The sequence below is a fragment of the Oryctolagus cuniculus genome, chromosome 14, assembly GCF_964237555.1.
Source record: "Oryctolagus cuniculus chromosome 14, mOryCun1.1, whole genome shotgun sequence".
Taxonomy (NCBI): domain Eukaryota; kingdom Metazoa; phylum Chordata; class Mammalia; order Lagomorpha; family Leporidae; genus Oryctolagus; species Oryctolagus cuniculus.
In genome coordinates, this window is record NC_091445.1 from 76,337,323 (window position 1) to 76,363,129 (window position 25,807).

Sequence of the window (25,807 nt, forward strand, 5' to 3'; positions counted from 1 at the left end):
CATTTAGAAATAAGGTAAAGTAAGCTGGCGCTGCAGCTCACTAGGCTAATCCTCCGCCTTGTGGCGCCAGCACACCGGGTTCTATTCCTGGTCGGGGCGCTGGATTCTGTCCCGGTTGCCCCTCTTCCAGGCCAGCTCTCTGCTGTGACCAGGGAGTGCAGTGGAGGATGGCCCAAGTGCTTGGGCCCTGCACCCCATGGGAGACCAGGAGAAGCACCTGGCTCCTGCCATCGGATCAGCGCGGTGCGCCGGCTGCAGCGCGCCAGCCGCCGCAGTCATGGGAGGGTGAACCAATGGCAAAGGAAAACCTTTTTCTCTGTCTCTCTCTCTCACTGTCCACTCTGCATGTCAAAAAAAAAAAAAAAAAAAAAAAAAAAAAAAGTAAAGTCAAATAAATTACCTTCTATTAAGATATTTTATTTTCTGTTTTCTAGATAATTATGTATCCTTTCCCTTACATCTTCCTCTAATGGCCTATTGTCAGCAGAAACTTTTTTCTTTTTTTTTTCTTTTTTAATTTGAGGCCTGTGCTGCGGCATTGTAGGTGGTGCTGGCATCCCATATGGTCACCAGTTCGAGTCTTGGCTGCTCCACTTGTGATCCAGCTCCCTGCTAATGCACCCAGGAAAACATCTGGGGAGTGAACCAGTAGGTAGAAGACACCTCTCTCTCTCTTTCTCTCTGCCTCTCTATAACTTTGCCTTTCAAATAAAAAAAAAAAACTCTTTTTTAAAAAAGATTTATTTGAAAAGCAGAGTGACAAGAGAGAGAGAGAGAGAGAAACACACATCTGGGTCTCCCAAGTGGGTGGAAGGGATCCATGTACTTGGGCCATCAACCACTGCTCTCCCAGATGCACTGGTGGGCAGCTGCATGGAAACTGGAGTGACCTGGACTTGAATGAGCACTCTAATATAGGATGTGAATGTCCTAAGAGGTGGTTTAATCTGCTGTGCCACAACGCCCACTCCAGTAGAAACTTTTATCACTCAGACTCTACAAAACACCATAGATCTAATTTTAGAAAATTATATCCTAGACTATTTTTATCAGTGGAAAAACTAAAGTTGCCATTTTCATCAGTGTCTAATTTTAAATGCAATCTTTGAAAGAAGACTGCGTTTTAGGCTTCAATACATCCTTTATCCTGAAGTTATACTGACTTTTGAGTCTTTGTAGGCGTCTAATGAAAATGGAAGATTAAAGTTAATGTAGTCAAACGTTCTGAGAACAAGTAGTCATGACAATATACACAACTTCCAATGACACAAATACCAACTTCAAACACCTAGAAAATCTATGGGGCTGGCACTGTGGCACAGCAGGTTAAAGACCTGGCCTGAAGCGCCGGCATCCCATATGGGCGCCAGTTCTAGTCCCGGCTGCTCCACTTCTGATCCAGGTCCCTGCTATGGCCTGGGAAAGCAGTAGAAGATGGCTCAAGTCCTTGGGCCCCGGCACCCATGTGGGAGACCCGGAGGAAGCTCCTGGCTCCTGGCTTCGGATCAGTGCAGCTCCAGCCATTGAGGCCATCTGAGAGGTGAACCAGCAGGTGGAAGACCTCTCTCTCTCTGTCTGTACTTCTCTCTGTAACTGTCTTTCAAATAAATAAAATAAATCTTAAAATAAAAAAGAAAATCTAGACATGCTGTAACAAGAGGGGTAGTCGATAGCTCCAGTGAGACTTCAGGAAGTAACACCAGATGCTGGACACCTGCATCTTAGACTGCCTGACCTAACGGAAAGAAAGCAGTCATTCTAAGCCGACAACAGAACTATGTATTATTTTCTCATTCTTTGTTTCCAAGATACTTGTATAATAATAACTTCTCTTTTCTAATCTCCCCCTCACTGTGAACTACTCATTCATTGCTTTATGGTGGTTTTATCACATCCAAAATGTTCTAAGTTCAGGTGAAACTGAAGAAATGGCCAAGTTACAGCCATGAGAAAAAAAGGAGATGGAAGGGAAACACTTAAAAATCACCATTTTAATTAGCCTGAAAAAGAGTAATATTAAAAAAAGAGGAAAACCTATAAAGGGAACAATGATTTCAAGAAGCAAGATTTATCTACATCCATCACTGGCATGCTCTGGGTCTCTGAAATTCCCGGGGTATTTTCTCAGAAAAGTCTGGAGAATGAGTTCTTGATTTTTCAATCTGCACTGCACCTTAAAGGAACTATAATTCCCAAGCAGAAAAGACGAAGGGCCCTAGTTACCCCTAACTGCACGAAATCTGGAGTAATCTTAACTATAGTGCTGTTTTTAGCTTGATACCATGAATAAAATGTCAGCATAAAAAATACCATTACTTTTATCAGAATAATGCATAATGTAAGTTAAAGATCACAATTATTGTAATTTATCAATCTTTTACTTTGCAAAAATAGCTCACCTGGTACAAAATAGTCTGTTGACACAAACCAATGAAATTCCAAGTGAAATCCCAAGCGAATAGCCTTCAAAGTGACAAGGAAAATCAAATAGAGAACAGATACTGTGCCTGTGAGAAAGAAAAATCAGAAACGTTATATTTGACAGACTATTTTAATATCAAACTTTGTTCCCGCTTTTTCAGTACAGTGTGAAAAGTCTTTCTTGCATTGAGTATAACCAATAAAAACCATCTGGGATCTACAGAATAGAAACAAGGGGCCAGTGTTGTGGCAAGTGGGTTAAGCCACTTGCAGTGCCAGCATCCCATTATCAGAGTGACGGCCTGAATTCCAGCTACTCTGCTTTCGATCCAGAATCCTGCCAGTGCATCTGAAAAGCCAGTGGAGGATGGCCCAGGTGCGGGAGCTCCTGGATATGGATAGAGTTCCTGGATATGGATAGATAGATAGATATGGATAGAGTTCCTGGCTCCTGGCTTCAGCCTGGCCCAGACCTGGCTGTTGTGTTCACTTAGGGGATGACCCAGCAGATGGAAGATCCTTCTCCCTTTCCAAGTCTGCCTTTCAAATAAATAAATAAATAAATAAATGCTTTAAAAAAAAAAAAAAAAAAAAAACAGAAGCAAGCGATGTGAATTACAGAAAACGAAACAAAAAACCATGTGCTAGGCTAGGCCTAGGTTGGAAAAGTCTGCCACAATAGTCAAGGTGAGATAAGAAACATCAAGAAAAAAGGGCTGCTTCTAGGGGCCCAACTAACTGCTGAGGCTCCTGTCTTGACTCAGCACCAGCCCTGCCAGGACCTCAGGGCCACTGAGAGAGGAAAGGAGGAGCCAGAGTGGAGCCCCAGCTGAGGCAATGGCTGGCACCATGGGCACAAGGGCATGAAGGAGGACTGACTCCAAGTCAGAGTGCAGCATACCCAACCAGCCATGTTTGAGACAAACAACTACCAATAACCTATTTTCCAAACATGGCAAAACTGTAAAGGTTACTATAATGAAAGATAAAGATAGCAGGAAAAGTAAAGGGGTTACAGTCCCAGCTGTTACAAGCATTTGGGGAGTGAACCAACAGTTGGGAGCCTGCTGTGTCTGTCTACAAAATAAAAATGCCGAGGTAGGCAATATTAAAAAATATAAAATATAAATATATAAAAATAAAATTACCTTCAGGCTATAAGGTTTCTTTTTTTTTAAGATTTATTTATTTTACTTGAAAGTCAGAGTTACATAGAGAGAGAAGGAGAGGCAGAGAGAAAGAGAGGTCTTCCATCTGCTGGTTCACTCCCCAATTGGTCGTAACAGCCGGAGCTGCATTTATATGAAGCCAGGAGCTTTTACCGGGTCTCCCATGTGGGTGCAGGGGCCCAAGGACTTAGGCCATCTTCAACCACCCTCCCAGGCCATAGCAGAGAGCTGGATAGGATGTGGAGCAGCCAGGACTCGAACTGGCGCCCATATGGGATGCCGGCACTGCAGTCGGCAGCATTACCCACTCCGGCAGCATTACCCACTATGGCAGAGTGCCAGCCCTAAGGGTTTTAAAAATTTATTTATTTTTATTTGAAAGGGAGAGCAACAGACAGAGTTCGTCCATCTGCTGGTTCACTCCCCAAATAACAGCCAAGGCTGGGTCAGGCTGAAGCTAGAAGCTTAGAACCCAATCCAGGTAACACATGGGTGGCAGGGATCCAGGTACTTGAACCATCATTTGCTGCCTCTCAGGGTGCTCCTTAGCAGGAAGCAGGAATTAGAAGTGGAAACAGGACACAATTCCAGGCGTTCTAATACAGGATGTGGGCATCCCAAGTAGTATCTTAACTGCTGTGCCAAACATAAGCAAACTTTGTGTTAGGCGTGGACTCTATCCTCAAAATATTTCACTTTGGGACCGGCACTGTGGTATAATGGGCTAAGCCTCTGTCTGTAGTGCCAGCAACCCATATGGGTGCTGGTTTGTGTCCCAGTTGCTCCTCTTCAGATCCAGCTCTCTGCTATGGCCTGGGAAAGCAGTACAAGATGGTCCAAGTACTTGGGTCCCTGCACCAACATGTGAGACCCAGAAGAAGCTCCTGGCTCCTGGCTTTGGATTGGCCCAGCTTTGGCCCTTGTGGCCATTTGGGGAGTGAACCAGCAGATAGATGACATCTCTCTCCTTTCCTCCTTAACTCCCTACCTTCCTCTCTCTGTAACTCTACCTCGCAAATAAATAAAATCTTTTAAAAAAGATATTTAATTATGTCTATGTGAATATTTCAAGAATCTAAAAACACTTCTGGTCTTAAGTATTTTGATTAAGGGATATTAAACCTGTATTAAAAATCAGGATTTACTAGTAGTAATTTTAATTAAAATTATTTAATTTTATTAAAGTAGAGAGCTAACCTTAATAAAAATGCAAAACAATTTACTATATTAATGCTATTGTTATCCCATGGAAAAATATTAAAATGGTTTGAAACATTTGTTATATAAGTTTTATTTGTGTCTGATTGGTTGACATGAGCACTTTTGAAATAAATAGAGTGTTTACAACAAAAACTTCATAAAGACTGAGAAGTTGGGGCAGGTGGTTAGCCTAGTAGTTAAGACACCTGCTTCTCACACTGGAGTGCCTGGGTTCAATACCCAGTTCGAGCTCCTGACTCATACTTCCTGGGAGGCGACAGTGATGGCTGGAGTAAATGATTCCTTTCACTGTGAGGAGACCTAGATTAAGTTTTCAGTTGCTGGCTCTGGCCCTGGCACAACTGCAGCTGTTGCGAACATTTGGGGAGTGAACTAGCAAACGGGAGCTTACTCTATTTTTGCTTCTCAAATAAATAAAAATTTAAGAAAAAAAAGTGAGGTTAGGGAAAAAAAGACTGAGAAATTGAATAGTTCATTGTAATAGTAATGTTAGTAAACTTTTTCTAAAAAATTACTTATTTATTTTATTCAAAAGGAAGAATTACACAGAGAGAGATATATCTTCCATCTGCTGGTTCACTACCCAAATGCCCACAATGGCTGGAACTGGGCCAATCTGAAGCCAGGAGCAAAGAGCTTCTTCCAGGTCTCCCATGCAGGTGCAGGGGCCCAAGCACTTGGGCCATCCTCTTCTGTTTTCCAAGGCCATAGGAGAGAGCTGGATTGAAGTGGAGCAGCCAGGTCTCAAACCAGTGCCCACACAGATGCTGGTGCTCCAAGAGGTGGTTTTACCAGCTACGCCACAGTGCTGGCCCCAGTTAGTAACTCTTAAAGAAACCTGTATTACAAAAAAAGTAGTTAATGTGGATCATAAATATATTTGAGAAAGGTGGTAAGTCAAATAACTCATGAACTATCTGATGGGACATCTATATTAGGGTTTGATTGGATAGCACTGCTTGCTAGATGCAGATTCCAGATTCGATTCACAAGTATTATAGACAGGATGAAGTGGACAGAGTTTAAGAGTTATTTATTTGAAAGGCAGAATTACAGAGAGGGAGAGACAGAGAAGAGAGAGAGTAGAAGAGAGATCTTCCATCTACTGGTTCATTTCTCAAATGACCACAACAGCCAAAGTTGGGCCAGGCTGAAGCCAGGAGCCAGGAATTCCATCAGGGTCTCCCAGGTGGGTGGCAGGGTTCCAAACACTTGGGCCATCCTCCGCTGCTTTCCCAGGCACATGAGCAGGGGCTGGATAAGAACTGGGGCAGCCAGGACTTGAACCAGAGCCTTTATGGGATGCTGGCATCGTAGGCAATGGCTTAACTCACTATGCTGACCCTAACATTCAGAGTTTTTAGCAGTGTGAAAGTTGGAAGATTATTTCTTTTAATGAATTATGACCAGTTGTCATGGAGTTAGGAAGCTTAAGAAAGTATCTGGATGCTAATTCCTCTAGAGAAGTTACAGTTGTAAAAGAAGAGGAAAGTACCTAGGAAAAGGGCAAAAGCAGAATATCCTTAAGGAGCTGGGCAGTAATCAACCTGTTTGGAGGTCTCATGACTGTTTTGCCCAATTGAGCATATAAGTTTATATGCTTTTCAAAGATTTGTTGCACTGGAAAGTTGGCAAGCACATCAGGAAACCACAAATGAGCTATATAAGCTCTACTGTGGGTTTGGAGATTAGCTGATTCAGAAAGTATGAACACAAGAAGCCAAAGATTATGTAACTGTAACTCTTCATTTTCTGTATGTGTCCACGGCAGCTTACAGTGACTCTTGCTCTGAGACAAAGAGGCACAGAGAACTGTCTTTATCTCTTCCTTTTGTCTTTTGAAATCCAAAGCCATCTCCTGGTTTCCTGATGTGATGTCACTTAATTATTTTCTACTGCAGACTGCCTACCAGGAGATCAAATTGACTGGGAGGATCTGAAATTCTATGGTCTATTTGGAATTATCAATTCTGCGTGAATGATATCACTGCCTCTTCTTTAGTTAATGAGATTTGGGTTTTCACTGGGGGATACTTACATAAGGTCAAAACATTTCTTTAGCGGTGGGCATTTGGCACAATGGCTAAGATACTACTTGGGACACCTGCCTCCCATATATCAGAGTGCCTGGGTTGAGTCCTGCCTCTCTCCCAACCATGTTTCCTGCTTCCTGCTAAGGTGCACTCTAGAGGTGGCAGGAGATAGCTCAAGTAGCTGAGTGACTGCCACTCACATGGGAGACCTGGACTGAGTTACTCACTTCTGGCTTTGGTCTGACCCAGTCGCAGCTGTTGCATACAATCTGGAGACGAACCAGAGGACAGAAGGTGTCCCTCTATCTCTCTGCCTTTCAAGTGAAATAAATAAATAAATAAAAATTAAAACCAAAACCAACATTTCTTGGGGATTTCTGAAAACAGTGCTCATAGAAAAATGTCTGCTCCTTAAAGAAGCAATAGTGATGTAAGAAAGAAAATCACTGAGGAGGAAAGCAAAAGCAAAATAAACCTAAAGGCTAGACAACGATCTCGCAGGTTCAAAGTCAGATGACAATTATATGTGATACTCTTCAATAGAGTCTATAGGAAAAACATCCCCTAACTTCCCTATTTATGTTCTAATGTTTCTAACCCTTAAAACTGAGAATTCCTATTATATTTATTTGGACCTCTCCTCCTGAAATTTTAGTCTATTTCCTCTAAGTTGTTCAGTAATGTCAGAATGGGAAACTAAATAAATCATGTCTCAGAAGGGGGCAGGTAGGTTAAATGGTCATGTACAATTTTCTATGTGCCAAATTCCATAAAAAACAAATAACAAAAAGCAGAGTAACCTATGAATGAACAAATTGAACACAGATGAGCAGGCCTGGAAGGTAACTCTCTCCCAAGTCAGTCAGTATTTCCACAGAACCCTCCCTCCCCGTATTCTGCTCCACAACTGAGTATCACATCTTACCTAGGATATTAAATTTTGAAAAAAATGAAGGAGATTTGAAATTGAGCAATGGCAAAAGGAGCCCTATAAGGTAAAAGGGCACTGTCTTGGACTTATTCCACCACTTTTCAAATTGCTGGACTTCTGTGTCATTGACATAGAAAATCACAGAGCTGTTGTCAGGATGGTCACCACTCCCGGCGCTTGGGCAAATCACTGCAATAGGAAGGCACGAGATCAGTGAGAACCACAAAGAACTAAAAATGACTGTCCCCAGATACTGATGCCTGCTTTCCCCGTCTCAACTACCTTGAGCACTAAGTTTCACCTCTCTGGAATGAGAAGTGTATTCAGGTATATTACAAATCTTCCACGTGAAAATACATAACTAAAGGTGAGAGCATCTTAGGAAATTTTGAGGTATATCCTTAGCCTCTGCCAGACACTATAAAAAGTCCTACTAATTATCCTTTGGTTCCACTGCCAATGAGAAAGTATTGGGCTAGATGGTAATCTTATTTATACAATAATATAACAAACAGCATTCACAGTAACCGTGTTGTACTAATAACCCATACAAATGCAAAAAAGCAGGTTTCTTTTAACAACAAAATCTACTGATTTGGAATAAACAGAAAGACATCATTGAAACAGTTGCCATGGTATCCACCAAATCATAATCACTGATCAAAATGCACAATTTTGAACCCTAGGAATCCAAAATAATTCTGGAAGTTAAGCACACTTGATAGAAGTTGAAGAGTCTAGATGATATCCAGAGAACTGGGAAATCAGTAAAATTTAATTTTCTTAACAAGTGGCAATTTCTTCTGTTATCAGAGTACAGATTATTCTCATATCTCTAATTTCAGAAGAGTTTGGCTGGTAATCACAACTTTGTGAAGAATTTATAAAGCTGGTGGAAAATATAGTAAGCAACTATTACCTGTTATCACTCGTCAAAGAGAAAGAATAGTCAGTCCTATTTTGAATTTCATTTTCTACCTATTTAAATATGTGTATATTTTCATCTACTTGAAAGGCATAGTGTCTCTATAGAGAGGGAAGGAGAGACAGACAGACAGGCACACATTCACACAAAGAGATCTTCTGTCTGCTGGTTCATTCCCCAAGTGCCCACAACTGCTTGGGCTGGGCCAGGTTGAAGCCAAGAACTCCATCTGGGTCTCTCACAGGGGTGGCAGGGGCCCAAACACTTGAGCCATCATCTGCTGTCTCCCAGGACGCATTAGCAGGAAGCTGGATCAGAAGAGTAGCTGGGAATCAAGCTGGTACTCTAACACGAGATGCGGTGTCCCCAGCGGCAGCTCAACCTGCTGCACTCAACACCTATCCCTATCCATTATTTTGTATGTCACAAAGCTAACCATTTAATCTTTCCCCTTTCTAAATCAGCATTTTAGCATGTACTTTTTTCTTCTATGCTCTGGACATAAGTAAATTAACTTGAAATTTTCTTGCGTTAATTACAATGTTTAAGAGCACAGGCTTTGGAAGTAAACTGAATAATACCTCTTAACTTTACCACTTAACAGTTAATGTGTCTTTCAGCAAATTAACTTCCCTGTGCCTTCTTTTCTAAAGTGTAATGAACAGTGTCTACCTTATAGAGTTGCTATAAAATTTCAGAACAATGCCTGAACACACTTAAGAATTCCACAAACATTAGTTCCAAGTTTTTACCTTTATTGAGATGCACTGTTTCATATTACATTTACCACATTGTTCAAAATAAACATTGTAAGAGAAATTAAAAAGCACTGGTATATGGAGTGGGTATTCAGCCCAGTGGCAAGACATCCATATCCCAAACTGGAGTTCCTGGGCTGGAGTTCTGGTTCTGATATTATGATATCATATTCTGATATTACGATATTATGATTCCTGCGTCCTGCTAAAGTGCACTCTAGGAGGTAGAAGATCACTGATAGCTCGAATAGTTGGTCCCTACCATGCATTTGGGAGACACGAAATGAATCCCTAGCTCCTGGCTTTGGCCTGGCCCAGACCTGCCTGCTGCTGTGATCTGGGCGAGTTTTTGACTGGATAGGAGCTCTGTCCATCTGTCTGTCTTTTCTCTTTCAAATAAACTTTTTTTTTTTTGATAGGCAGAGTGGACAGTGAGAGAGAGAGACAGAGAGAAAGGTCTTCCATTTGCCGTTGGTTCACCCTCCAATGGCCACTGCGGCCGGCGCACCATGCTGATCCGAAGGCAGGAGCCAGGTGCTTCTCCTGGTCTCCCATGGGGTGCAGGGCCCAAGCACTTGGGCCATCCTCCACTGCACTCCCTGGACACAGCAGAGAGCTGGCCTGGAAGAGGGGCAACCGGGACAGAATCCGGCGCCCTGACCAGGATTAGAACCAGGTGTGCCAGCGCCGCAGGCGGAGGATTAGCCTATTGAGCTGCGGTGCCGGCCCAAATAAACTTTTTCTTTAAAGTGTTGGTATCAACATAAGGTACTGCCAAGAAAGGTAAATGGACTTTGCTGACAGTGTTCTCCAAATCACCAATTTAATTATGGTATTTATAACCTTAGTAGTATTAATGACCTCTTAAGATCTTGTGATGTTTATGACTTAATTCCTAATTAGAGAAGAAATTCTATTAGCTATAACTAGTTCCATCAACTGGTATCACATGGGCTATAATAGTTTTCTCTTTTAAGACAATGATGTTATTTGGCTCACTGAAAATTCTGAGGTAAGTGATAGGGTACAGGAGATTTTAGCATAATAATTCAGAAGTAGGGGTGTGTGTATCCACAGGAACAAAAGCTGGCACACCACTCACTCATTTTCTAGTGTTAACAGAAGACAGGTTCATCAGGTTTAATTAAAGGGCAAAGTGAGATACTGAATAGCAAACAATGGAATGTATGCTTCAGGAGAGAAAGACTTCTGTCCATTATTACAGGTCAGGACAGACAGCAGGCTTAATGAATAGGTGTTAGAAGAACTGCCCTTTTGATAAGCCACTTGCAACACCAGCGGCCCACACTGAAGTGGTGTGAGTGCTGGCTACTCCACTTCCAACCCAGCTTCCTGCTAATGTGTCCAGGAAGCAGCACAAGATGCTCTAAGAACTTAGGCCCCTGCTGTTCACGTGGAAGACTACAATGGAATTCTGGGCTCCTGATTTTAGCCTGATTCAGCCTCAGCTGTTACACCCATTTGCAGCATGAATCAGCAGATGGAAGATCTCTTTCTCTGTAACTCTGCCTTTTAAGTAGTGATAACAAACAAACAAACATTTATAAAAATAGGAGAGGGCATTTGGTATAGTGGTGAAGATGCCAGCATCCTATATTGTCAGTGACTGGGCTGAGTCCAGGTTCCACCACCTATACCAGTTTCCTATCAATGCGCACCCTGGAGGCAGCAGAACATGGCTCAAGTAATTGGGTCCTCGCCATCCATGTAGGAGACAAGGACTGAGTTCCTGGCTCCTGGTTTGGCTTGTTCTATCCCTAGCTTGCAGGCATTTGGAGAGTGAACCAGCAGATGATAGATTTCTGTCTCTGCCTTTCAAGTAAATAAAACGAATTTAAAAATTAATAAATCTAAGTTTACAAGTTAAGAATTAGACATCTAATATGATTAGCAATTAAATAGGTTCTTGGAAATATTTATTATTCATGGGAAATTATAGATAATATAGGTAAAACTGTGAGTTGTATAATATGAATTGATCATTGCCTAACGATATTTTTTAAACCTCTATTAACAACAATTAGTAGCAGTTCTGAGTATAATGTCTTTATGCTAATCAATTACTTAAAATAAGGTCATAGGTTCTATCTTAAGTTCTTTTTATAGAAATGTAGGGAACAAAGAAGCAAACTAAATTCTAAACTACTCACCAGGGTCGCTACTATTGGTTCTTAGCAGAGTGTCTGTGTCATTAATATGATGAATAAAATCTAAAAATTAAGGGGAGAAAACAGGTTAGTATACAAGAAAGTGTTTTATTTATAAATCTTTTGGTATCAACTGTATAGTGATATTAGCTGGTGCACTGAACCACGACTACTGCATCACTAACACAGCCTCACTGTCTAGTTTTCCTCACTGTCAGGAAGGATAAATGTCATTGGTTTCACAGTCCCACTTGGGAAAACTTTCATGATGAAAATTAAAAACAATCTATCCACAAGGCTGAATTAATGAACTAATGGCAATTAAGAGCCCTGAATGAAAGCAATGTACAATTTTTATCCTATACTCAACACTAATTTATATAAGTATAGTTAGATCTTACATAAACTGTGCAAGAAAAGGAAAATCCCTCAAAGGCTTTATAAAGCCAAAGTTGTATAGTAAGTGTTATGTTCATAAGAACCAGTGAGCTAGATTATGGAAGCAGCAAAGAAAAAGCATATGCAGATACCTGAGCATTCATATCATTCTATAGCGAATGCAAGAAGGGGTAGAGAAGGTGTCTTCTTGCTGGCCTGAGGGTGTTTACTGTGTTTTATTCAATATTTACCTTTTATAGTCTTAAGGTGGATTAATAAAAGTATTTGTTGTTGTGAAACTTAAATGAGATGGTAAAAGATGATAAGCTACATTTTAGGATCATAAAAGTAAAGTTAAATATGTGAATTATTCACCTTCACTATATACTTCTCAATATTGAATAAGAAAAGCAGTATATTAGCTCTTGCTTTTTATAATACTTCCAAGGGTTATTAGTGCTTCAAGATTGGAAATTATGAATCTTCATGTAATTTCTTGATGCCAAAGACTTACATCAGGCTAGTAAAAACTTGATTTTAAGTGTACTGGGTTAAATAGTGTCCCACCCAAAATTTTTATGTCCACCAGGAACCTCAGAATGTGGCTTTATTTGGAAATAGGTTACTGCAGATATAATCAAGTTAAGATGAGGTCACATTGGATTAGGGTGGGCCCCAAAAGCCAATGGCTGGTGTCTTTATAGGAAGAAGGAAATCTGGACCCAGATAACACAGAGGGAAGACAGGCATGAGAAAACAGAGGGAGAAACTGGAGTGATGCAGCTACTTGGCAAGGAATGCCAAAGTTGCTGGCAACTAACAGAGGCTGGAGGAGGCCAGGCAGGATTCCTGCCCAGGGCCTTCAGAAGTAGCAGGGACCTGGTGACATTCTGACTGGACTTCTAGTCTCCATAATTGTGAGAGGATGTTTTTCAGTTGTTTTAAGCCACCAGTTTATGGTGCTTTGTTTCAGCAGCCCTAGGAATCTATACACTAAGGCTCAAAGACAGCACGAGAGAGAAAAATCAGGGGTCAAGATCTCATATGATAAGATGAAAAAGTTCTAAATGAATTAACTCCCTATCCTCCAAAGACCAATTTCAATCCAGTAAAGAATAAAAAAAAAAAAAAAAAAAGCATGACTAATATTAATTGACATTGACCTTAAACTATAAGGATGGTTTATATGTTACAAATGCATTCATTTAATTTCCCAAATTAACAACTTAATGGAGAAAAATATGATTAAATCAATGTATACAGATTAAGTGCCTGAGAAAGTTTAACACACATTTATAAAAATACTTAAGTAAGTAACAGGCAGACTGTCTTTAATTCTATTTAATGGTGCAACAGAAGGTTTTCCTTAGGAACTGTAGAATGTTTACTAGCACTGCTCTGTGCAACTTTATACTTAAAAAAAGATACATAAGTAAAAGCTATTTAATGGTCAATATATTTAAGAAGGGACATTTATTGCCATTCCTTATGACAAGAAATGCAAATTAAAACCACATCCCAAGTGGCAAAACTTAAGTCGGATAGTTCTATCAGCATGGATATGGATGGGGAACAAAGGGAAGTTTCACAAACAGCTGGCAGGAGTATGAATGGCAAAAATATGATAAAAAACAATTCGGCAATTATCTGACTATCCTAAATTTCAGAAATGTTTCCTGTGCATACACAGCTTGGAGAAACTCTCCCACATGTATACAAGGAGATAAAACAAAGATGTTTAATAAAGCATTGCTAACAATAAAAAATAAACAAATTAAAGACTCATTAACAAAAGAACAGAGAGTGGAATAGTCATATCACTGAATACTATAAAGTAATTAAAATGAACTTTGTATTTCAATAAAATATTATCAAACAGAAACCAAGTCACAAAATCATTTGTAAAGATGAAAAAACATGCAAAAACAATACTATCTGTTGCTCATATGTTTATGTAGTAGAAGTAAAAAACATGCACAAGACTTTTAATAAACATCAAAGTTAGGGAAGAAGAAAAACGAGATTGAGAACGAGCACATATGAGACTTCAATTACATGAGTAATATTTTATTTTGGTAAGAATGTAGACATAATGTAAATATGGTAAAATGTTAAGATGCTACATTAAAGCCTACACATTGATATTTATATTAGCTTCTATATTTTTTGGTAGTTTGAAACATCTCCTAATTTTTTATACAATAAAAATGCTTAGTAATAAGAGTTTAATCAAAATGGTAATCTTAAGGTTTAAAATAAAAATAGAATCCCTCCCCCCCAACACTCAAAGGAAATTTAGCTGTTGTGATTATTTTAGAAATTAATCTGAAATTTGATTTTTCATACAAGTCCATATTTTAAATACATAGGTTTTATTTAAAGCAAACTATACATATTACAAACTTCAGGCCTATAAGTTATCAGGAAAAAAAATTGGAACCTTATGCAACAGAAAATGAACTTCCTCTATCCAAATTAAAAATATTACAAAATGGTTTGAATTTTGTAGCTGACTTGGGTAGATTACAATTCTGTGATATATAAATAATATACTTATCACATAAATCTCATTATTCTACTGTTTTGTAATTTTAGATCCTATGTTGAAAAGTTGACTGAAATATTTTTCCTTTTCCCTAGAGTCTACACATCAAATTCTTTACCAATAAATACCAATGACTTTTATACACTTGTCTGTTACAGTGCTAAAATTCTGTGAAACAATGCTTAAAACATCTGAATTACAGAAATATTTTAATTAGATATTTTGAATATTATTTATTTAAAAATTAATATTTGGAAATGAATATGCACATTATATTTGAGATCACAACCACAGGCAGCCACTGCATCAAGCATGTTTTCCAGAATTACATATTTTTGCCTCTACTTCTTCCCCACTTTATTTATCCCACTCCTAGAACTAAAGGCTGGAACATCGCAGCAGTAACTGTATTTGAAAGTAATTGTGTTTAAAGCATATAACAGGAATACTTACTAAAAATAAACTTTCCAGTATTAAAAAGAAAATTAGACATAAGCACCCAATAAACTATCATTGCTCCAATGAGGGACACCAAGGAGAAAATGAGACTCGACCACTGCCCAAAGGAGCCAAAATAGTGTCTGCAGACATCTGGATATTCCCACGTGGTGGTGTCCAGTGAAGCTAGAGAAAAATAAAGAGAAAAATAAAACTAGATGTTGAGCATAATACATTCCATAGTCCTCATCTGTGTTCTCCAACTTAACTCAAACTACTTAGTAAAAGATTATGGGTATTCTACCACTTGATATTAGAAAGTATCAAGATATAATAGCAATTTAAATACAAAGAACACAGATAAGGGAAATGTAGATCAATAAAATAGCACAGATAATTTAAGAAATAGATTTCAGCATCATAACGTTTTATAACTAACAAAAGCAAGTGGTAAGTCAATGCTAGACAAACTCATCAGTACGGGACAGAAACTATTACTTAATATTTGGCATATTCAGACAACAATATGGAGGCAAGTTTTCTTCAGCCTCACTTTATACCAAATGCCAATTAAATTTCAGGTAAATGAGTTAAAAATTACAAAATTTAATAGCAGAAAAGTTAGAAAACACAATGCAGAAATCAAACTGAAGGACTGTCCTTTAGAAATTATGATGAAAAGACAGATTTAAAAAAAAGCTCTTACAATATGGAAGTCATTCAAATACTGAGTGGGAAAGAAATTTTTGAGAAATAAAAAAATCTAAGGCCTACATTGCATAAGGAGTTCAGCAGTTTACCAAGGTACTTGTGGATAAATGGGAAAGGGATAGGAATAAATAACACAGCTTAAGAAAAACATAGCAACATTAAACATTGCAAGCATTAAACAAAACAAAATGAAGATGGGAACACATCTAATAAAGGCAAGCTTCAAAAAAGCAGTCTAAATTATTCACAGCTGATACTACTAGAAATCAGTATAATTCTAAAATTGCTATTATCATTGTAATTATAACGACTGCTTTTCAAAACTATAGAAATTTAATAAAAGAATATAAAAAGTATATATAAAAAATTTTAGAAGAGTATCATTTAGAATAGCATGAGCTAGACATGAACTTAAATATACAACGGTACAGCAATTATTAAGCAAAAACAATGGAACCATAATGTGGAATTGTATACAATCATTAAGACATAAAAATGGTAAGCGTAAAAACATAAAATATATTAAGTGATAAAGTTGAAGACAAAACTAATACATTATTATACACTATTATAACTCTATAAAACATACCTAAATAATGGGAATTTATACAGAATGAAACCACAAAGGAACAAAAATATTTGCTCTTCTATGATGAGGTTCAACATTCAATAAAAATTAAGAATATAGATAAGCATAACCTATAAAAATTAGTTTAATTGTCAAAGTATAATTTTATAGTTTGTTACTCTATAATCCTATGTTCTGAACTGCTTTAAGATAACTGTTACATTTGATGAATATACAGAAACTATTATCTCAAGCAAATATGGCAGCTAATATACAACAAAAACAAAGCAGGGATGAAGTCTGAGAAGCTGAGAACAGTAGAACATGATAATTTACACCTAGACAAAGAACATAAGGAGCATATCACTATTAAGAATTGTTTCAGGGGCCGGTGCTATGGCGCAGCTGGTGAAGCTGCCACCTGCAACGCCAGCATCCCACATCGGCACCGGTTCAAGCTCCGGCTGCTCCACTTCTGATCCAGCTCTCTGCTATGGCCTGGGAAAGCAGCAGAAGATGGCCCAGGTCCTTGGGCCCCAGCACCCACGTGGGAGACCCAGAAGAAGCTCCAGGCTGCTAGCTTTGGATCAGTTCATCTCTGGTCATTGTAGCCATTTGGGAAGTGAACCAGTGGATGGAAGATCTGTCTCTCCTTCTCTATGTCACTCCCTCTCTCTGTAACTCTGCCTTTCAAATAAATAAATAAATCTTAAGAAAAAGAAAAAGAATTGTTTCAAAGACTCTTCCAGTTTCATGCTGGAGGCAAGAGAAAAGTACATGTGTACTCCCTAAATGGCATACCGTGTAAGTATTACAATAGCACTGTTCTACCATCATTCTAGCAGAGGCTGGGTTTTCTATAATAGTAATAGTAATAGTAATAATAATAATAATAATAATAATAATAATAATAATAAAAACAATCAGAAAGGGAAAGGGGCCTTCATTGTGGTGCAGCAGGTTAAGCCACTGCTTGTGCTGCCAGCATCCCACATTAGAGTGAGGGTTCGAGTCCTGGCTGCTCTGCTTCCAATCTATCTTCCCACTAATGTGCCTCAGAAGGCAGCTGATGATAGCCCAACTGCTTGGGCTCCAGCAACCCATGTAGATCTAGATGGAGTTCCTGGATGTTGCAGTTATTTGATGAGTGAATCAAATGATAGGACAAGCTCACTCTCTGTCTCTCCCTCTCTTTCTGTTGCTCTGCCTTTCAAATAAATAATCTTTTTTTTTTTTAAATAAATACATCTTTAAAACAGAGAGTATATTTTATTTTAGTGAAGTTACTTTTAGTCAGCTTATAAATGCTCAGTGAAGACTGAATACTGAGGAACACAGAATAAAACTACTTACAGACACAGTATACAAAAAATTTCTTAATGAATGACAATTATCTTCTCAATTAGGAATTATAAAACTAATCAACTAATGTTTCAATCAAAAAGTTTTACCATGATTTTTTTTAAAGATTTATTTATTTGAAAGACAGAGTTACAGAGAGAGGTAGAGACAGAGAGAGAGGTCTTTCATCTGCTGATTCACTCTCCAGATGGTTGCAACGGCAGGAGCTATGCCAAACTGAAGCCAGGAGCTTTTTCCAGGTCTCCCATGCCGGTGCAGGGGCCCAAGGACCTGGGCCATCTTCTGCTGCCTTCCCAGACCATAGCAGAGAGCTGGATTGGAAGAGGAGCAGCTGGGACTAGAACCGGTGCTCATATAGGATGCTGGCGCTTCAGGCTAGGGCTTTAACCTGATGCGCCACAGCACCGGCCCTGGTTTTATCATAATCTTTAAATAAGGTCTTTAACAGATCTGGTTTTTTCCACAAATTAGTTTGAATATGGACCCAACTTGGAGGGGGCACGTGGCTTTTTCAAAACGTCTTTTTGATTAATTATCTATCAGATAATTATAATTTTCTATCAAAAAACTTTCTGATCATGATATATAACTCTGTGATACATTTCTTTTTTTAAAAAAAATTTTACATATTCCATATTGGTTAGGAAAATCTCCTCAACTGCTAGGTTTTATGTACAATTTCTTAAATCTTTTTCTGAGCTTTTTACAGTTTTTATTTAAAGACACTTAAGTCTTTAAATGATCTGGAATAGATTTTTGTATAAGGTGCCCCAATTTTTTCCCTCAAATGGATAATCAGTTGCATGGGCATCTAATACTGCATAATATATTAAGTTTATATTCTATGTATTATAATTGATATATTCCATGGCTATTTGGCTACTCCTAACATAGCACCTTTCTATTTTATTACAGTGACTTTATAGTATGTTTTACTATTTGCTAAGATTTATTCCAACATTACCTTTTCTTTTTTATAATTTATTTTCCTCTACTTGGGCATTCATTTGTCCATATTAACTTTAAGGTTACTTTAATCCAAGTCCAAACTGAGTTTCATTGAAAGGACACTGAACTTATGTATCTCCCATTTTTATATTATCTTCTGAAGAACATAGTTATTTTTCCCCACTTGTTCAGTTCTTATTCTTTGTCTTTAGATATAATTTTATCTTTTTCTTCATGCAGATGTCTTGTCCTCTTGCTAAATTTATTTCTAATCCCTTAGAGTTTACTGCTACTGTGAATGGAGTATTTTTTTCTGTTTCGTAGTTCTGGTCATTGACTCTTTTTTTAAAAAAATATTTAAAAGAGAGAGAGAGGGGCCAGTGCTGTGGCACAGCGGGTTAATGCTCTGGCCTGCAGTGCTGGCATCATATGGGCGCCTGGTCAAGATCCGGCGGCTCCTCTTCCGATCCAGCTCTCTGCTGTGGCCCGGGAAAGCAGCAGAAGATAGCCCAAGTCCTTGGGCTCCTGCACCTGCATGGGAGACCTAGAAGAAGCTCCTGGCTCCTGGCTTCGGATCGGCACAGCTCTGGCTGTTGCGGCCAATTGGGGAGAGAACCTCTCTCTCTCTCTCTCTCTCTCTCTCTGTAACTCTTTCAAATAAATAAATAAATCTTAAAAAAAAGAGAGAGAGAGAGAGAGAAAGTCTTCCATCCACTGGTTCACTCTCCAAATGGACATAATGGCAGGGCTTGGCCAGGCTGAAGCCAGGAGCCTGGAGCTTCCTCTGGGTCTCCTACGTAGGTGAAAAGGCCCAAGCACATGGGCCATCTTCCGCTGCCTTCTCAGGTGCATTATCGGGGAGCTGTATGAGAGTGGAGCAGCTAGGACTCGAATTGGCACCCATATAGAATACCAGGGCGGCAGGTGGTATTTTAACCTCTAGTGCCACAAGCTGGTGCCGGTTATTGTCTCTAAATGCAGCTGGAGCTGTGCCGATCCAAAGCCAGGAGCCAGGAGCTTCTTCTGGGTCTCCCACAGGGGTACAGGGCCCCAAGGATCTGGGCTATCCTCCACTGCTTTCCTAGGTCATTAGCAGGGAGCTGGATTGGAAGTGGAGCAGCCAGGACTTGAACTGGCACCCATATGGGATGCCAGCATTGTAGGCGGAGGCTTAGCCACAGCACCAGCCCCTTTATATTTTGCAATTTTTTCCATAATATTTAAATTTGTGCTGAAGTCTTAGTTGCATTTTTAATGTCTATTGATATAATTATGGATTTTTCATTTGTTAATGTAGTGTTAGATTTCTTAATAATTAATCTCTTGATAATTACTATAGAATAAACCTTATTTTAGACATAGGATATTATTCTTTTGATATACTGCTGAATTTGATACAATGTTTTATTTATATTTCAAAGGGTATCTCCACTTTTAATAAAATTATTTTTATTTGTTTGAAAGGCAGAAGGGGCTGGTGCTGTGGCGCAGTGGGTTAACCCCCTGACCTGCGGTGCTGGCATCCCATATGGTTGCCGGTTCAAGAGCTGGCTGCTCCACTTCCGATCCAGCTCTCTGCTATGGCTTGGGAAAGAAGTAGAAGATGGCCCAAGTCCTTGGTCCCCTGCCCCAGTGTGGGAGACCCAGAGGAGACTCCTGGCTCCTGGCTTCGGATCAGTGCAGCTCCGGCCATTGTGGCCAACTGGGGAGTGAATAAGCGATGGAAGACCTCTCTCTCTCTCTCTCTCTCTCTGCCTCTCCTTCTCTCTGTGTGTAACTCTGACTTTCAAATAAATAAATAAATCTTAAAAAAAAAAAAAAAGAAAGGCAGAGAAAAGAGAGAGAAACAGAGATTTCCCATTTGCTGGTTCACTCCCTAAATGCCCACAACAGTTAGGTGTGGACAAGGCCAAAACCAAGAGCTGGGAGCTCCCGCATAGGTGGCAGGCACCCACGTACTTGAGTCATTACTGCTACCTCCCAATGGTGCTCTTTAGCAAGAAGCACTGGGGAGGAAATAGAGCTAGGATTCAAATTCAGGTAAATTGGTTAAGTGATGCATGCACCCCAAGAGGAGATTAAAACACTGCATGAAACACTCACTTCTAGGGCTGGCTGGCATTGTGATGCAGCGGGTTAACCAATCTATGTCTTGGCTGTTTTGCTTCCAATCCAGTTTCCTGCTAATGTGCCTGGGAGGGCAGTGGAAGATGGCATAACTATTTGGATCCCTGTCCCCCTATTTGGGAGACCAGGAGGGAGCTCCTGGTTCCTGGCTTTGGCCTGGCCCATCCCTGGCTGTTGCAGCCATTTGGGGAGTGAACCAGCAGATACATGAAAGAGTCTCTCTCTCTCTTGCTCCGCTTTACAAATAAATAAATCTATCTATAAAAATAGTCTATCTCCAATGTTTTATAAAGAAGTTTTCTATCTATATATATCTTTTTCTTTGGTACTGTCAGGCTCTATATTAGGGTTATGTTCACTTTGTAAGATGAATCGATGACAGTTCCTTTTTTTAAATAGTATGGGAAAGCTTAAGTACTAAGAAGAGTTATCTGTTTAACAGTTCTACAGAGAATTTAGTAGAAGCTGTCTTTTCTAAGAAATCCTGCATTAGACAGGATACACATTTACTATATATGTTTATTTTTTAAAACCTACAATTGCTTACTTCTTTTATTTATTTATTTATTTATTTATTTAAAAGTCGGATTTACACAGAGAGAAGGAGAGGCAGAGAGAGAGAGAGACAGACAGACAGACAGAGAGGTCTTCTATCCGTTGGTTGATTCCAGCCAGATCTTGAACTGGCACCCATATGGGATGCCGGCACTGCAGGCGGCGGCTTTACCCGCTATACCACAGTGCCGGCGCCTACTTTATGTTTAAAGAGGTCTTCCAAATTTAGTCAAATTTTGCTTTTAAGAAAACCAAAGGCAGACTGGCGCCACGGCTCAACAGGCTAATCCTCCGCCTAGCGGCGCTGGCACACCGGGTTCTAGTCCCGGTTGGGGCGCCAGATTCTGTCCCGGTTGCCCCTCTTCCAGGCCAGCTCTCTGCTGTGGCCAGGGAGTGCAGTGGAGGATGGCCCAAGTGTTTGGGCCCTGCACCCCATGGGAGAGCAGGATAAGTACCTGGCTCTTGCCTTCGGATCAGTGCGGTGCGCCGGCCACAGCGCGCCAGCCGTGGCAGCCATTGAAGGGTGAACCAATGGCAAAAGGAAGACCTTTCTCTCTGTCTCTCTCTCTCACTGTCCACTCTGGCTATTAAAAAAAAAAAAAAAGAAAGAAAGAAAAAGAAAACCAAAGGCTAAATAAGCACTCTATGTCATTTAGGAATCAGAATGAATCTTTTTTAAAGACTTTTAACTAAGATTTGTTTAATATGAAGAAGAAAATTTCTTAAGACAAAAAACTCTGGCGGCAAAGCCTGGTATGTTGATTCATCCTTTTTTTTTTTTTTTTTTTTTTTTTTTTTTTTTTTTTTTTTGACAGGCAGAGTGGACAGTGAGAGAGAGAGACAGAGAGAAAGGTCTTCCTTTGCCGTTGGTTCACCCTCCAATGGCCGCCGCGGCCGGCGCGCTGCGGCCGGCGCACCGCGCTGATCCGATGGCAGGAGCCAGGAGCCAGGTGCTTTTCCTGGTCTCCCATGGGGTGCAGGGCCCAAGCACTTGGGCCATCCTCCACTGCACTCCCTGGCCACAGCAGAGAGCTGGCCTGGAAGAGGGGCAACCGGGACAGAATCCGGCGCCCCAACCGGGACTAGAACCCGGTGTGCCGGCGCCGCAAGGCGGAGGATTAGCCTAGTGAGCCGTGGCGCCGGCCTAATTCATCCTTGCTAAAACCCAATGACATCTATTTAGGTCTGAAACTATCTTTCCCTGATGTATAATTTATACAGATGTAGAGGTAACGTGTTTACACAACTTTAGGAACTCACTACAATGGGCTGGCATTGTGGTCTAATGGGTTAAGCTGCTGCCTGCAATGCTGGCATCCATATGGGTGCCAGTTTGACTTCCAGCTGTTCCATTTCTGATCCAGCTCCTTGCTAATGTGCTTGGGAAAGCAGCAGAAGATGTCCAAGTCCTTGGGCCCCTGCACCCATGTGGGAGGCCTGAAGGAAGCTCCCAGTTCCTGGCTTCAGCCTGGCCCAGCCCTGGTGGTTGGAGTCATTTGGGGAGTCAAACAGCAGATGCAAGATTCTCTCTCTCTCTGACTTTCATATAAATAAAAACAAATCTTAAAAAAAAGAACTCACCAAAAAAAGAACTGCTTTTATTTTCATATTTTTCTAGTTACAATTTCTACTTCTAAGAGATTCCAACATTTAGGTCTTCTGGTATGGATAGGTGAAAACAAGTCACCCTGAACTAATAAGAAATCATAAAATTTTCTGTTTAGTTCTGGCAATGGCCTCATTATAAAAATATAAATTTTTTCTTTTCTTATGAGGAGATTAGCACCAGTTTGAATGCATTCTGCAAAGATCTCTCAGATTCTAAATTTCAAAAGTGGCCACTACTGCATTAACAGATCAGTTCAGCCAAAGCTGTAAATTAGAGAAGTAAATCTTTAGGCACAAATTCAATAGCTGACACACATGTGGAATACACATATACCCCAATGGGAAGTAATTATTAATACCTATATCACTAATCTATTTTCACTATGTCAAGTTCTTACATATCATAGTCCGTGATTTCACTACTCTGTAGCAGCAATAAAGTGTTAAAACACCCATCAGCATGATGACACACATTCCGGTAGTAAATCCAGCCTGTTTAAAAATAAAAACATAGCACAACAAATATCATCATATAAGAAAAAACTCACAGGCAACCGTATTATGTCATCTTAAGCAACCACAATAAAAAACCCAACAATCAATGAAAAATTAAACATAATTATTTTTTCTTTAATGAATTTTATGTATTTATTATAAATCTGTTATAAAAGTTAAAATACAAGGAGAAAAAAACTCAGGAAAAAGTATACTGAAAAATTGTATTACCTGTTTTATGCCCCAAGGAATACTTAGTATAGATGTTCCCATCATGGTATTCCAAATCATAAAACTGAAAACACAAAGTAGTTAGCAGTTAAAATAATGGAGGCTGACTCTTCAAAAATTTTAATTAGGACAAAAATTAAAACAATTAGTAATTTTCATTCACAAACAGCTTAAATCATGCTCCACAAAGCAGTTTTACTCACATGGTTACTAAACTGGTGTTTTTACCATGTCCTTCAGAGTAACTTTGAAGTTTATAAGCGGAACCCAAGGGACTATATACATAACACTCTTCTGGAGCTGGAACTACATGATCTGGGGCAATCTGTTACAAAAGAAACAGAGAAATGTCCACATCGGTAAAAATGTGCAAAACAGAGTACTTTCAATACCTCAGAATCCCTGACTCTAGACAGTCCTAAAAACTATGAACAAATAAACAGTATGAATCCCTGATGAGTGAATTAAAACTGTTTTCAAGTATAGTGGGAGATCTAAAGGAACAGGAGTTTAAGAGTTACTAACACAACACACTGTTCTTCTGATAAGAAATTGAATTCCTAGAAAATGCAACTGTCAAAATATTTTTCTCTCCACTTTCATGAGAAAGGAGAAAGAGCCAACAAAGACCAAGATTAAGGAAATCTAGATAGATGAGATTCTGGCTTTAGGAGAGGGGAGTTTCAAGAATGAAGGGATCACTGAATTCCTATATGAGGGTGGTTTTAGAAGACATGGGGGGGCACTCACACTGTAAAGAACTGAGGTGTCAATAGAAGGGAAAGGAAATATTTAAGTAAGTATTTAAGTATGAATTAAGTAAAACAGAAGGAAAGAGGGGCTGAAGACAAAACAGAGAGAGAATGATTAAACAGGATACTTAATAGCTCCCAACCTATTCCCCCATATATGTCTTCCTAATTCACCTTCTTGTTTTGGAGTGGAGGGAAAAAACTAGTTTCCTGATGGAATTCGGTCAACCTTCTTGAGAATAAGTAGTCCTTACAAGCTGACTGGTATAAATCAACAATCTTTTATATTTAGCTCCCACTTCAAATTCTAGAACTTTATGCTAGGTTTCGTGTTCAAGAGAAAAATAATATACAGCCTCTAACTTCAAAAAGTTTCTTTTTTTTTTTTTTTTTTAATTTGACAGGTAGAGTCACAGTGAGAGAGAGAAACAGAGAGAAAGGTCTTCCTTCCGTTGGTTCACCCCCCAAATGGCCGCTATAGACAGCGCTGCACCGATCCGAAGCCAGGAGCCAGGTGCTTCTTCCTGGTCTCCCATGCAGGTGCAGGGCCCAAACATTTGGGCCATCTTCCGCTGCCTTCCCGGGCCACAGTAGAGAGCTGGACTGGAAGAGGAGCAACTGGGACAGAATCCGGTGCCCATATGGGATGCTGGCACCGCAGGCAGAGGACTAGCCAAGTGAGTCATGGTGCTGGTCCCTTCAAGAAGTTTCAATTCCAGGTGGCGGACATGTGAAGCAATTAGAAAAGCCTACAAGGGGCCAGCGCCATGGCTCACTAGGTTAATCCTCTGCCTGTGGTGCTGGGATCCCATATGGGCACCAGGTTCTAGTCCCGGTTGCTCCTCTTCTAGTCCAGCTCTCTGCTGTGGTCTGGGAAGGCAGTGGAGGATGGCCCAAGTCCTCGGGCCCTACACCCGCATGGGAGAACAGGAGAAGCACCTGGCTCCTGGCTTCGGATCGGTGTGGTGCGCCAGCCGCAGCGGCCATTGTGGGGTGAACCAACAGAAATGGAAGACCTTTCTCTCTGTCTCTCTCTCTCTCACTGTCCACTCTGCCTCACAAAAAAGAAAAAAAAAAAAAAGAAAAAAAAAAAAAAAGGACATGGAACAATAGGATATAGCTAGGTACTAAAAAAATAGTAACAAATTCAACTCTTTTTATACATATGACTGGTTGGTTCTTGTAAGTGAAAAATGTCTGAAGTCAATGTGGGATGGGGCTTTGGAAACAACTATTTTCTAAAGATACAAAGGCATATATAGGAATGGGTCTGTTCCCTTCTCTTTACCCAGAATCCTTTAGGTCTGGCTTCTGCTATTTTCTGCCTTGAATGAAAAAAAAATCAAAAGAACAGGATCATGTCTATTTCAGGCAGGAGAAATACCACTGCAGCTTATAAAGCAAATTCAGAAAAAGTGAAAAGTTGAAAGTCATTTGGGGCAGCATTAGAAGACAAGAAGTGA

The 25,807-nt window shown here is 39.8% G+C and overlaps 1 protein-coding gene across 11 annotated transcripts in view; it reads right to left on the reverse strand.

The window, feature by feature from the left end:
* SLC38A9 (solute carrier family 38 member 9) overlaps positions 1-25,807 on the reverse strand; it is a 102,056-nt gene that overhangs the window by 36,974 nt on the left and 39,275 nt on the right. For 10 of the 11 annotated variants that reach the window (XR_001794123.3, XR_517790.4, XR_517789.4 and 7 more), the window contains 7 exons: positions 23,796-23,917; positions 23,593-23,656; positions 23,265-23,358; positions 15,003-15,173; positions 11,630-11,689; positions 7,770-7,964; positions 2,400-2,507 (listed from right to left, as the gene is read on the reverse strand). Coding sequence is in view for 8 of the 11 variants with exons in the window: in XM_002714039.5 (XP_002714085.1) it covers positions 2,400-2,507; positions 7,770-7,964; positions 11,630-11,689; positions 15,003-15,173; positions 23,265-23,358; positions 23,593-23,656; positions 23,796-23,917 (814 nt within the window). In the remaining 3 variants the exon portion in view is untranslated. The remainder of the gene's footprint in view (positions 1-2,399; positions 2,508-7,769; positions 7,965-11,629; positions 11,690-15,002; positions 15,174-23,264; positions 23,359-23,592; positions 23,657-23,795; positions 23,918-25,807) is intronic. The other variant, XM_070056714.1, reaches the window with a different exon arrangement.